The 14,612-nt window shown below is 47.3% G+C and overlaps 2 protein-coding genes across 4 annotated transcripts in view; one reads left to right on the top strand and one right to left on the bottom strand.

Moving 5' to 3' along the window:
- PGAP6 (post-GPI attachment to proteins 6) overlaps nucleotides 1-14,612 on the top strand; it is a 53,842-nt gene that overhangs the window by 26,639 nt on the left and 12,591 nt on the right. For all 3 annotated transcript variants that reach the window (XR_010591140.1, XM_005306159.5, XM_042861560.2), the window contains exons 7-8: nucleotides 12,315-12,408; nucleotides 13,278-13,401. Coding sequence is in view for 2 of the 3 variants with exons in the window: in XM_005306159.5 (XP_005306216.1) it covers nucleotides 12,315-12,408; nucleotides 13,278-13,401 (218 nt within the window). In the remaining variant the exon portion in view is untranslated. The remainder of the gene's footprint in view (nucleotides 1-12,314; nucleotides 12,409-13,277; nucleotides 13,402-14,612) is intronic.
- Nucleotides 471-2,611, bottom strand: LOC135974030 (uncharacterized). The gene is made up of 2 exons (XM_065559859.1): nucleotides 2,035-2,611; nucleotides 471-1,040 (listed from the first exon to the last, which is right to left on the bottom strand). Exons 1-2 carry the CDS (start codon nucleotides 2,609-2,611, stop codon nucleotides 565-567), a joined length of 1,053 nt encoding a protein of 350 aa, XP_065415931.1. The 3' UTR covers nucleotides 471-564.

Here is a 14,612-nt window from a genome sequence, read left to right as displayed (position 1 = left end):
TGGGACGCAGACTGTGGTGCGGGGCGGGTGTAGTGTTGTGACGCGAATGCAGCTTCTAAACTCAAGGATTGACAGGCTCCGCTGCAGTGGGATGCTTGTTTCAACGGAGCCTGTCAACCCTCCTGATCGGGACTGTGTGTATGGGGGGTCTATTTGACTTTGTGGCAGGGGGAGGACGGTTACAGATCCCATGCTGTGTGGCTCTGTGATCCTGCCTAAGGACCGGCGCTTAAGATCTGTAACTGCCCTCCCCCGCCACAAAGTCACAGAGCAACCCACCCACCCCCCAACATTACATCAAAACAACCTCCCAGACTAACCGGGGCAACTAGTCACTGCATCACTGCACTGTGTATGTGCCCTGCTGCTGTGCCTGCCCCCGACTATGTACCCTGCCAAAGGAGACTGTCCTGTCCAATTACCAACCCCCTTTCCCCTCCTCCTCCAAAAGAACATGATTGAAACAGTAGTTAACAGAAACGAATTTTTTATTATCAACTACACATGGCATTGGGAGGTGAAACTTGGATGGGGGCTTGTGTCAGGCGGGAAGGAAAGAACTTTTCAAATTTTGGGAAATGAGAGCCTTCTGCTACTAGAGCTCTCTGCAGGGGTGGAGTGAGACTTAGCAGGGACTCTGCCGCCTCTCCTTCTTTGCACTTTGGGTGAGGTGGGTATGGGACTTGGTGGCGGGGGAGGGCGGTTAGAGATGGACTGCAGCGGGGCTCTGTCCTCCTGCCTCCGTTCCTGCAGAACATCCACAAGGCGCCGGAGCGTGTCCGTTTGCTCCCTCAGTAGTCCAAGCAGCGTTTGAGTCGCCTGCTGGTCTTCCTGCCGCCACCTCTCCTCCCGATCCATGTTGGCTTGGTGCATTCGGGTCAAGTTCTCCCGCCACTGGGTCTGCTGTGCTGCCTGGGCTTGGGAAGAGGCCATAAGCTCAGAGAACATGTCCTCCCGTGTCCTCTTCTTCCTACGCCTAATCCGCGCTAGCCTCTGGGAGTGTGATTCCAGGCTAGGTTGTGAGACAGTCGCAGACGGGGCTGTGGAAATGGGAAAAAGGGAGTGAATTCCTCAGAAAGATAAATGTAGTTGTGAACAAAGAACATAGTCTTTCTCTGTGAACAAGACCATGCACAGCACCTTTCACATGCGCACTCAGCACAAGGTCGAATTCTCGGCCTTCGCATTCAGTGCCTGGGGTCTTGAACAGCACATTTGAGAAGCGAGGCAGCACAACGGAATTTCTGTTGCAGGCAGACATGGTAAGCCGTACACTTGTGGCAGTTTAAAACTTTTATATTACCACTGGCCTCATTTCACATTTAAAGCAATGTCAGTCCCTGCTGCCAGCAATCCGGCAAGCGGGAACTCTGCCCCTGTCCCACCCCCTCGCGGCTGTCCCCGGGAACGATCCCTTTCGGCTGCCCCTCTCCCGCCTCCACCGCGTGGCTGCAAACCAGCGGTTACAGTTCTGTAAAGGAACGGGAAAGCAGTCCCAACACTAACATTCCCCTACCTAATTAAAAGCAGGTCACCATGGCCGACATCACCCTGATGAGGATCTCCGAGAGCGACAAAGAGAGAATGCTCCGGGAAAGCCTCCAAAGACCAGGGCCGTATGCCGCCCTGCTGTGCAGAGCAATGATCCCCGAGTACTTGATAATCTCGTGGCGCGGCAACGTGTCGTACTTCGGAGGACCCAATAAGGCCGCTCTCCCCAAGAACCTCATGCAACGGCTTTCAAATTACCTCCAGGAGAGCTTCATCGAGATGTCCCAGGAGGATTACTGCTCTATCCCCGGACACATAGACCGCATTTTACTGTAGCTGCAGTAGCAGGGAATAAACAGTAGAGCGGCTTGTGCAGGACAATCACTGAAAACCGGACATTGCTAGATTTCTTTTCAAAACTTGCACTGCCCCTTACTAAACCGTTAAGCGCCTAGGGCACACTAATCATGAACAACCCATTCTTTTAATTGTTAATATTCCTGTTTTGTTAAAAATAAATGTTTAGATGTTTACAACACTTACTGGCTGATCCTTCACCAGATTCTGTGTCCGGGGTAACGGCTGGGGACGCTTCGTAGGGGATCTCTGTAAGGGTGATGAAGAGATCCTGGCTGTCGGGGAAATCAGCGTTGTGAGAGCTGCCGACTGCCTCGCCCTCCTCATCTCCTTCCTCATCTTCCCCGTCCCCTAACATGTCCGAGGAACCGGCCGTGGACAGTATCCCATCCTCAGAGTCCACGGTCACTGGTGGGGTAGTGGTGGCGGCAGCACCGAGGATGGAATGCAGTGCCTCGTAGAAACGGGATGTCTGGGGATGGGATCCGGAGCGTCCGTTTGCCTCTTTGGTCTTCTGGTAGCCTTGTCTCAGCTCCTTGATTTTCACGCGGCACTGCGTTGCATCCCGGCTGTATCCTCTCTCTGCCATGTCTTTAGAGATCTTCTCGTAGATCTTTGCATTCCTTCTTTTGGATCGCAGCTCGGAAAGCACGGACTCATCGCCCCACACAGCGATGAGATCCAAGACTTCACGATCAGTCCATGCTGGGGCTCTCTTTCTATTCCCAGACTGCACGGCCATCACTGCTGGAGAGCTCTGCATCGTTGCCAGTGCCGCTGTGCTCGCCACGATGTCCAGACAGGAAATGAGATTCAAACTGGCCAGACAGGAAAAGGAATTCAAATTCAAATTTTCCCGGGGCTTTTCCTGTGTGGCTGGTCAGAGCATCCGAGCTCGCACTGCTGTCCAGAGCGTCAACAGAGTGGTGCACTGTGGGATAGCTCCCGGAGCTATTAGCGTCGATTTCCATCCACACCTAGCCTAATTCGACATGGCCATGTCGAATTTAGCGCTACTCCCCTCGTCGGGGAGGAGTACAGAAGTCGAATTAAAGAGACCTCTATGTCGAACTAAATAGCATCGCAGTGTGGACGGGTGCAGGGTTAATTCGATGTAATGGCGCTAACTTCGACATAAACGCCTAGTGTAGACCAGGCCTTAGTCGCAGCAGAGCAGAAAAGTCCAGCCTGTGGAGAGGCAGTGGGAAAGAACTTGAGCTTTCACAACAGCCCTAGCCCAGTCATACTGAAAATGCTAGGTTGCAGAGCCTCCCAAACAGCTGAGAGAAGCAGGGGGCTGCTCACATTAGCAAGGGAGGAAGGATGGTCCAGTAGTTAAGACATTGGCCTGGGACTTGAGACATTTTGGTTCAAGTCCCTGCTCTGCCAGGACCTTGGGAAGTCACAGCCTCTCTGTTGAGTGATGGCAACTAAAATGTATTTCTCCATGCCTGTGATCTGGCAAAACAATATGCTAGAGTGAACAGCCTGTGCTGGGAGGTCAGATCCACCCCCCTGTTCCCCTTCTGGGAGCTTCACCCTGATATGTTGATGAATGACTTGGGCAGCGACTTGTGAGCCTTTCAATGAGCATGTAATACATGCACTGCAGTGCATGCTGTATTACTAGCAGCACCTGACTAGAAAACTTCCTAATGCTCCAAGCAGGTTATTCTCACCTCTTCCCCTGTGCACTGGGGGTGAGAGCAATCTCCGGGATCCATGACTGGTTGGCATGTGGCAGTTCTCCAAAAAGGGCTATATTTTTGGAGTTTAATGTACCCACCCTCTGTACACAGACATCATTTATTATTAAGTAAATTTAGATGAGGTATGATAGGGAGCTATCAAGTGGTTCCGTAAGCTTGTAGATGAGGTGAAGCAGTGGTACCCAAAATGAGGGTAATGTTTGCAGTTCCAGAAACACTGCAACATGACTGACTACAGCTTTTACTGTTAATTACAACACCGTAATGTGGTGTTTATTGGTCAAAGCTACCAAATGAGAACATATTACAAGATTTTTATTGGCATTACATGGCCAAGTATTTTTTTTTCCAGAAATGATGAAGCTGTTTAGCATGTGGCAAAAATAGCAAATCTCAGTATTTTCCAATATGCTGACATGAAATGTTTTCACATCCCATATTTTTAATTGTCAAAGTATCTCACAAGTGATTATAATAGTTTTCTATATTTTCAGCTGAAATTTGCTAACCGGATCAGTCTCTCGCTGAGGGTTGTGCATCAGTAGCAGTAGATTGCGTACCCATAGTTTGTACTGCATAGTGGGTAGATATAAATATACATGAATTCCTAAAGTAATGCTTCTCCATTTGTAAGCTTTTGTGTATACAATGTAACATGTAATCTGCTTGATAGAAGGTTTTAATTTGTAATTGCCCACAGATGCAGTACTAGCTGTTCTAGCTATTCTAGAAACTAGCTTTTTAATTCAGTGGCGCTTATGCACAGGTCATTATTAGTGTTAGAGATGACAATACACAACTTCATACTGGGCTTCAGTCAAAGTACTCACTGAACAAAAATGGCAATTTTGATACTAATATATAGATTTAATTTAGCACGAGTTTGTGTACTTGTACAAAATAACAAGTGGTAGTAGTGGGGGTGGGAATGCTAACAATGTGCTTTGGAAATTTTACCTCTACAGGGAAGTTAAGTATATAAAGACAGAGAGAATACAAGTCCCTTAAAGTTTACATCAAAGAAAAAAAGGCTCTCCGCAAACTTTGAAAAATGTTTTGTATTTCAAGAAAATCAAAAGAATGCAAAACTGTCAAAAGCCACCAGTGCTGAACAGAATTCTGTGACGCTGGCAGCAGACTCCAGGAGAGAGTAATTGTGTTGGCGGCCTCTGCATGAGTTTTCTAGTGTAGAGGATTTGCTGCCCATACTCTATCACAGGGGTTGCTTTCAGAAATGCAGGCACGAGTCAGTTTTGGCACACCAGCAGAGTTGTATTGAACCCCGGAAAGAAAATAGACTCTGAAGCTGATAAGAAAGCATCATGTTCATCTGCGTCTGTAACCATCGGAGCAAGCCCGTCTTCCAGCGACAGGTCCTGTTGCATTGTTTGCTTGAGAAAACCACATGAAAAAGATAAGAAACTTCATAAAATAGAAACATACGAGAGAGCAACCATTCTAAGAGAGGCAGCACTTCAAAGCAGAGATGGTGACATGTTGCAAAGAATATCTGTGGAAGACTTCATTGCTAAGGATGCAGTTTGTCACTCAATATGCCTTTCTTCCTACTTGAGTACAGTGACTTTTAAAGCAAAACTATCCAGTTACACTGCAACAATACAGTCACCTCATTTTATCAGCTGATTGAAGAGATGTACATAATATCATTGTCTAACAAGAAGGCTCTTTTTCTGTCCAAGCTGCTACAAAGATGCAGAGCCCTACTTCCTTCGGATGTCGAAACTGTAAACTGTTCCAGTAGCAAATTACAGGCAAGATTAGAAAACAAACACAATAGTTCTGCACTTCATTTCATTCACAGCATGGACAAGGCAAGTCTACCATTCTTCTGTGCACTGCAGTAACATTAGCTGATGCTATCCAAGCTGCTAGTAATCTGAAACAGGAAATTAAGTCATCCAAATATTTTATGGATGTTCTTCTAGTGAATGAGCCTGATCAATAGCTTTTAAGTGAACAAGTGGTTTTATATAATACTGCTTCAATCTTTCAGTCTGAAATAGCCAAAATGAAAGCCTTGGAATATTATCCAAAGTCAGATGACAGTAGTTCAGAGGTCAGCTACTTTTGTGCTCCAATTGGTGCAGGAGTTTGACTTTGGCTGATTGATAGATAAAGAGGCATATAATTCAGCCAGCAAGAGGTATCAGCCTTCAGAAGACATTTAAAGAAGATAGCTCTCAATTGCAGAGTGCATCATATTTAACAGTTCCAAAATTATCACACCACTGCATGTAAGCCTTGCTGCACAGCTATACCATGAGTTTGGGTCTTGCAAATTAATTGACATATTACACATTCCTGGATTCCGCATCAGTTATGATGAGCTCAGCTGGCTCATCACTACTGCTGCAAAAACTGAAGTAGAAAGACTCCAGGGAGGTATGTTCATTCCAAATGAATTTATACCACTTCATGCTGGTGGAAAGCTTCTCCATGGAGGAGATGATAATATAGACATCAATGTAGAGACCACTGATGGAAAGAACACCTTCCATTCAATGGCTAGAGTGGTATTTCAAGACCAGTCTACATGTAGTCCAGCATCACAAGAAATATCACTGAAGTGTAGGAAAGAAAAGTCACTTACTCTCTCTGGGCAATCAGTGTTTGAAAAACCTAGAACACGTCCAGAACCAACTTGCCATGAAAAAGTACTGGAGAAAATAAACTCTTGTCACCTTCATATGAACGCTTTCTGAGATCTCTCCTTGTGTCTTTTAAGATGACTACCTCGTGATGTCCTGCCAGTACCAGATGCTGCTCCTACTGCTGTTCACACTCAGGTGGTTCCATTTTGGCCTAGTTTCAACCACAAGCTTGCAACAAAAAAGAGCACCTACACAGTAGTTTCATATATAGCTATTGTGGAGGCCAAACCAGCTGACATGGCCACAATCTATCCTACAGTGCTGAAAAGTAAGGAAATGACAGGGATCAGCAGCTGAATGCTGTTGCTCAGCAAGTGAAATGGACTGTCCCAAATGAACTTGATACCACTGTAATTTTTCTGGGTGCTTTTCACACCCCGTGCTGCTTTAGCTCATGTACTGGGAAATTTTGGGGAAACACAGGATTGCGAGACCTTCTTGTTGATTCTGATGTATATGCAGCTTGTACTGCAGCTCAAATGCTTGTTGGTTAGCAATTCAATCATGCTCTATGTGGCTTGCTTCTAGCATTTGAGGCCCTGAGTGCACTGGAACTTTATTCATTTGTTCAGTGGTGTGAGCAAGGAAGAGGTGCTCCTGTAGTTCCAGCATTTGTCTGGCAAATGTTGGCTGATGCTCAAAAGGTGTTTGAGTCTGAAGATACCGAGTCCTTACAACATGTTGTTAAAGAGATGATGCTGTGACTCAGCCTATGCTACCGCTACTGGAGGCATACCAGATAAGGGAGTATGCCAAGCCTCCTACATTCAAATTCTCGGATCATTTTCTCCAGGTTATACAGATACTACTTCTGAATGTCCATACAGAACGAGAGGATGATTGGAAACTTCACCTATGCTCACACACAGTGTGCAATGCTACCATGTTTTACTGCAGACAGGCCCTGAAGAAGTACATAGTGCCTTTGAATCTGGCATTTGCTTTGTGCCAGACTCCTGGTTCTTTTAGTGAAATTTGGAGGAGTTGGCGTCGTCTTTCGTATGGTTGGTGTAGAGCAGCAACTACAATTTCACCTGAAGTTGATTGAGCCAAATGGCTACAGCAGGAGTAGCAGAATTTATTGCAATAATGCCTCCTTCATATTTATAAATTGGGCAGTAGGTAGTGATATGTTCGATGGTCTGTTGTGGGGAACCATACTCCCATGCTGGAGAGTCCTTGATTTTTCATTTGTGCATTAGATGTCCACATATACCATGATTGGTTCGGATTCGGTTCAGAGTTGACCAAGATGACCATGGAAGGTCAAACCCAGGAACATTCTGCGTGGGATTTGGCACAAGGTGCTTATTTTTAAAGTCTTGTTTAACCCAATCTGCTTTCCAAGCCTCCTCCTGATTGCATGAGGCTAAATGAATGTTCCCTGAAAGGCTTGCGGGACTTAAGACATTGTGTGGGGGTGTTGTCAAGGTCTTGGTGGATAGGAAGATGTCTGTTTTCCTGGATTTGCTGAGCTTTGCAGAATGTCGCAGCAATTCAGCGTATCGGTGGGGGAGCGATGTTAGAACAGATAGCCATGATGTTGGAGTCGATTTAAGGGTTCCCATGATGCACTGCATTACTGTATTCAGCTGGGTATCCACAAGTCGCCTGTGGCTGCATCTGCTCCATATCAGTGCACAATATTCAGCTACTGAATATACAAGTGCTATTGCAGATCTTCTCAGTGCTGATGCATCACAGGTTGTACTTGCTAGTTTCTGGATTATGTTGGCTCTCGTTTTTACCTTTGCAGCTACCTTCTCAAGATGATCATGGAAGGTGAGGGTGTGGTTGAGTTTCACTCGGCGATATGTTGGAGTGTAATCATGTCGCACATTTTTACCACAGAAACCTACTTTCAGTGTGTTTTTGGCACTTCTATTATCAAGACGAAATGCACTTACTATTGTTTTCCCAAGGTTTGGTATGAGCCTCCATTTCCGGGAGTATTGTTCCATAGTTTGGAGGTCCTCAGTTAATGCTTTCTCATGTCACGCAAGTTTGATACTTTGATTGTCATGGCAAGATCATCTGCATATCCTAATTTTGGAGGCATGTCACTTATGTAAATAGTAAAAAGGGTTGGAGCAAGTACAGAGCCTTGTGGTAACCTGTTTTTTATGGTACAGGGTGAGCTGGTCTTATTACCCAGGTACTCCTGTAGGCATCTGTTACTCAGCATGATTCACAGCAATTGAAGTGTTTGGTAGCAAGATAAAATTTTAGCAAGTTTCAGCATCAGGCCTTTAATCCATACAGTATCATACGCAGATGACAGGTTGACAAATACTGCACCAGTCTTTAGGGTTTTTTTTATAGCCGTCTGTGGTGGGGTGATGACTCACCGGCGCAGCGCCTCCTGCTGGTCGTCCTGGAAATTAGCTCTCCAGCATATGGAGCGCCCTCTTCAGGCCAGTGTCTCGCCTGCGCTGGCCCCCGTGTCCCTCCCGGACCCTGGTGCCCCTCTACATCAGGGTTCTGCCCCCTAGCAGTAACCCACAAGCTGGGTCTCCCCACCCAGGGGAACCCCCAACCCTCTATCCCCACCTTGCTTCAGTGGCTACTGTCAGTCACCATCTAGCCCCTGCTCACTGGGGCGACTGCAGTCTATAAACCACTCATCATCAGCAAGAGGGGGTTGGACCAGCTGCCTCTGCCTATCTCTGGGTTGCCCCTCTTCAGCCCCAGTACCTTTTGTAGGCCTTTAACAAGGCCTGCAGCCTGGGGTTTTACTAGGCTGGAGCTCCCCAGCTCCCTCTGCCCTTCCCCAGCACTGCTCCACCTCAGGTACCCTTCTCAGCTCCCAGGCAGCCCGGTCCTTCTCTCTCAGGAGCTAGAGAGAGAGAGTCTTCTTGAGCTCCTGGCTCACAGCCCTTTTATAGGACAGCTGTGGCCTGATTGGGGCATGTCCCCAGCTGTGGCTGCTTCCCCAGTCAGCCTAGCTTTTCACAGCCGCAGCCCTCTGCAGGGCTGCTTTTATCCCCTGTTCTTCAGGAGTGGGGCAACCGCCCACTACACCATCCTCAGCGTGAGTTGTGATTGCCAGAACTTGGTCACAACAACACATTCTGGCTGGAAGCCTGCCTATTCAACAGGAATAATTGGCTCAGTAAAAGGGCATATTCTTTTGAGGCTGATAGGTTCAAGAATTTATAGGTCATGTATAGTAGAGAAATTGGCCTATAAGCTTCCTGCTTCATCAGTGGGCTTTCTAGGCTTTGGAATGGTAATTACCATTTTCTCAGGCCATATTTCAGGGATCTGTACTGTCCTTAAGGTAGCAGACTACAATGTTGCTAGCCATTGAAGTCCTTTAGGATCAAGATGGTGGAGGAATTCTGGCGGAATACCATTAGGGCCTGCAGCCTTCCCTTTTTTCATCGATATCCTCATGTTGCAAGAGACCCATGTTAGTAATAACCAACAGGCTAGGCGCTACCGTATCTGTGGATACAACCTAATGACTAGCAATTATCATCCTAAATGTGGTTTGGCAATATACATCAAGGACACAATCACAGATTTGAATATTATTCCACCAACTGAAGAGGAGACCACATTTACCACAACTATCAAAGTAGGGGAGCTCCACATTACCAATGTCTATAAAGCCCCTAGCATAAGATGGCCAAAACCAGGGTATTCCATGCATCTATGCAGGTGATTTTAATAGTCACCACACTAAGTGGGGCTATAAAACAAATGAAACCGATGGCAAAGATCTCCTGGACTGGATGTGTGCACAAAGACTTACAATGAATTTACATACTAAAACAATGGTCATCATTCCATTCAAGCTGCTGGCAAGAGGGGTACAATCCAGACCTAACATTTGTGTCTAAAGACCAAAGTGGTAACACTCTCATTGCATCACATGAATTGGCATTTCTGAACAGCCAACACAGGCCTATAATGATCTATGTAGGCATAGAAATTCCTGTGTTTTTTCCAAAACAGGTACTATGATGGAATTTTGCTACAGCTGATTGGGATGCCTACAAATAGACTGAGAAAACTGTTGCAAGGATTCTGGTGAGACCATAATGGTATCAACATTTCGCAGGGCTCCTGAAAGTAGCAGGAAAGAAGAACATTCCCCGAGGTGTCCGGGAAAAGCATACTCCCCGATGGATGACAGAGTCGCAGGAGTTGCTCCAGCAATACAATCAGACCAGGAGCTATCACACTGCAAAATCCCTGCTATGCTCCCTTGACACAGCAAGATGCCAATGCTGGCTTGTCTGCATGCAAAACCTTGATATTGCACATTCAAGCCGTCGAACCTGGACATTACTGTAACATCTTGGGGTTGCTAATCCCACAGAGCATTGGCCACCAAAAATCCAGCCAAACTCAATAGCTTCCAAACTGCTAGAGAATACAAAAGGATCATTTGATAAACACACAAGAAGAGAAGTGTATCAACAACTCTACTGGACACTTGCATCAATCTCCCGAGGAGAACCTTCCACTGTAAGCATTGAGAAAGTAAAAGAAGGACTTACCACAATGAAAAAAGGGAATTTGGAGTGACATGGGAACAGAGAAAACGATCATCAAAGACTGAAAAGGCTGCAGTGGGATTGTAGGACTGACAAGAAAGAAGCCAGCTCTTGTCAGACAGACCCTCACAAGACATACCTCGAATGAAAATGCGAAGCAGTGAGGAGAAAGAAGTGGCCTAACAAGTCCTTGTGTCTGCACTAGAGAGGAATGAAAAGCATGTTACAGCTCTTGACAACCACATCAGCAACAATATGATAAACCCATTTGACCCTGAATCACATCCAGGGGTGCTTATCCACATATCTACTGGACTGCATGTCATATCAGATGTACAACAGTCTCTACTGAAAATAGCAGTTGTTGGTGAAGAACAAATGGAGAGAATTGTGAGAGGTGCACTTGATTCTGGTAGGACTCATAGCTTCTTCAGTCCCATCAAAAATTTGGCATGTTGGGAAAGAGTGACGGACAAGCCTGAATTTCTACAGCAAGGAAGTGCTCTATGACCAGAGTGAGAGAGAAAAGAAGACCCACAGAAACCTGAATTGCTTGTGCCTCGGTATAGCCATCAAAAAGGACAAGTCACTGGCAAAATTCCCACCATGTGTGGACAGTTTTGAAGAGCATGTCAAAAGAGCATCTTGGCAAACAAAGATTTGGATATCTTCACACAAAGGGAAACCAGCTTTGGGTCACTATTGCAACATGGCTGGAAAAATGTGGATGATGAACTACTTCCTGTATTCTTCAAGGGCCCAGTGGCATCTGAGCTTCTATAAGACCTTATCTGTGCTGCACCCCCTGTTGTTACAGGCACAATCAGTTATGTCCACACAATCTTCCCTGCACAGAACTGTGTATGAGCCAAGGCAATGAAGACTGTAGTAACCCATGTGCTCTCGACACAGATCGTAATGATGAACAAGATGGCAGTGTTGACTAGAAATATCACCAATGCTATTACATTTCAATGACACCTGTAGAAATGTATTAGATTTTGTTTTACCCTTTGGATTGCTGTGATGCTTTTGAGTCACAAAGAAATCCAATTTTATGTCTTGAAATGATACCTAGAGTTGTTAAACTAACCGAAACAAATGGAAATATTTCAAAGTGGTCATGTTAACTTGCTGATGATGTCATCCCTGCTTCTGTGGTACAGCACCACGTGACAGATCCACACTATATCTCATCTTAAAGCAGATATAATAACCTTTCAAATGATGTACAATGTGCACGTGTGTAGAGCGGGAACATTAAGTCAGCAAAATCACTGGTGTCTGCCATTCGCCTATAAGTCTCTTTGGTAGAGTCACTACTAGTGCCCCAGCCTGGCTTGCCCAGAGAGCAGTGAAGTGTTGCCAGATGGGTTTGTTCTACAATCCCTGATGCCAAACGGTCTGTTTGGGGGATGTGGGGAGGTATGAAATGATATAGCTGGGAAATGTTGTGGGGAGGGGTGGGTATCAGCATAAGGCAGGGGGTGGTGGAAATGTGTGGTGTGTTGGGCAGAGTAACTTTAGGAGGAGGGGTCAGCTTAATGTTTTTTCAGCTCTTGTGTGTTTTATTTCCTCAGACTTCCCTGAGCATAGGCAATGCTAGCGTGTTCGCATGCATGAGTGCTGCCTCTCCAGTGCTGACCCTCAATACCACACACAACTGCAGCACAGGTACGGGCATCGCTGGCACCCACCTCTGGGCTCTGCTTGTATTCCTGGTGTAACATTTGGGTTCTGGCAGCATGGTCTCATGGCTGGTGCTGGAGCCTGGCAGCACTTCAGTTCCTGTTTGATAGTGATGGTCTGTTTCAGCCTGAACCATCCTCTCCAAACCTTGCCCCCTTGTTATAAAGGGTCCCTGTGGAAGAAGCTGCATGTGCTAGCGAGATTAGGGGGAGATGCTGTTGCCACTGCTGCTGCCCAGCCTCCTGCTGGTGGAATGGGTGTAGTTGCTATGCTGGGGATCTCTGGACTTTGTTCAGTGGAGCTGAGGGAACCATCGAGATTCTGCTTACACTGTGGAGCACGGAGCGCCACGGGAGTTAGCTGTGGTGGGAGCACTGGTGCAGTGAGTAGCCGGCTGCTGGTGGTGATTTAAGCCCTTACTCATCCTGCTGTGAGCAGGGTAACATCACACAGTGTCATACAGCAGAGACCGCCCCGGGCCAGCCTCACCTGGGCTCCCAGTGCTGTGAGGACCAGTGGAGCTGAACCAGTGGGTATCTTTGGACACTGTCCCTAGTGGGGATGGGGGCTTGGAGAGTGCTGAGGTATAGGGTCTGGGCTTTTCCCATTACCCCTAATCCCTGGTCATGAGGGCTGGCTCCCTGGTGTGCTCTGATCTCAGGAGGGCCAATCGTGGAGAGATCAGGCTGATGTGGTATGTATCTCCAACTGCTCCACAGCTCAGGGGATTGGTCTCAGCCTGGTATTTCTATGGGTCTTGTCTCTTTCCCTTCTCCACCCGCCAAAGCTCTGGAGCCCATGGGAGTTCTTAGCCATGTCATGTAACTAATGGCAAACACCCTTTTTCTCTGAAGCTTTTTTCCAGGGCTACCCTCTGAACGTGACTGGGTCCTCCACAGAAGCAACGCTGATTATTCCCTACCCAGAGACTGACAACTGGTTCCTTTCCCTGCAGCTCATCTGCCCACGGGGCCAGGGGTGAGTGTGCGATGGCTGGCCAGGAGCTCCCCTCGACAAACGCCACCACACAGACAAACTGCACCACTGCACTGCCTAGTGCTCTGCTATGGGGCAGCACACCTGGCACCAGGAAGCCACTGGCACGAAGCCCCTTTGCTCTCACCTGGAGGAGGCAGTGGTGGAGGCTGGTGCTGGCTTGCATTCTTTGCTCTCACCTGGAGGCTGGCTTTCACCCGACAGGTGCTGCAAACGGCCATGCTGTAAATGAAAGTAAAACTGCTGTCCTACAGCTCCGCAGGGGCCTCTGCAGCCTTAAGCTGAGAGCATTTCTCTATTGTTTGAGACCTGCAGAGGCTGAAGTCACTGTCTCTTCACTGAGAGTTGGACAGTGCAGCTACAGGCCAGGAATATCCAATCACCATCAAATAAAGTCTGGCCCAGGGTGGCTCACGGTGCTCTGTAAGGCCTGTCCAGGTGGCTGGCTGTGCTGCTTCACCTCAGTGGTAACTCATCTCCCAGCCCCTGAGCACTAACTCTTCTAGCTGTTAGGACTGTGGACCTCAGGGTGTCCAGTGGCTTTCTCTGGCCAGCTGAACTCTATCTGCACAGGACATGCAGCTGCTTCACTTCTCTGGTATAAATTTACCTGATCTGGTACTGATTCCACAGTGGATGAGACTGAAGAGATGGGGCTGCAGGTGTTGAAGGGAAATGGGGTTAATGGGAAGCAATCGCTCTACCCAGATGGACAGGATGGGAGTCAGGCAGCTGAGCCCATCACCCTGGGGTAGCATTCACCCTACCTAGCTCATGTGCCTTTGCTATACAGCCAGCTCACCAGTCGGTCTCCTGTGCCCTCATCAATTCCCTTCTTCCCCATTCAGCAATCAGTGTCCTAGCCAGGTCCTTCTCTCTGGCCAACAGCAAAGTATTCTGTGTGAAACAAATAAGGGTGAGCATGGTTCAAGAGGAACCGAGGCCAAGATGCCCAAACTTGGGGGCCTGCAACCAAGTTTCCACGTTCACAGTGGGGAGAGGGATAGCTCAGTGGTTTGAGCATTGGCCTGCTAAACCCAGGGTTGTGAGTTCAATCCTTGAGGGGGCCACTTAGGGATCTGGGGCAAAATCAGTACTTGGTCCTGCTAGTGAAGGCAGGGGGCTGGACTAGATGATCTTTCAAGGTCCCTTCCAGTTCTAGGAGATAGGATATCTCCATTAATTTACAGCTC

Source organism: Chrysemys picta, chromosome 10, assembly GCF_011386835.1.
Source record: "Chrysemys picta bellii isolate R12L10 chromosome 10, ASM1138683v2, whole genome shotgun sequence".
Classification (NCBI taxonomy): domain Eukaryota; kingdom Metazoa; phylum Chordata; order Testudines; family Emydidae; genus Chrysemys; species Chrysemys picta.
This window is presented reverse-complemented; position numbering and strand designations above follow the sequence as displayed.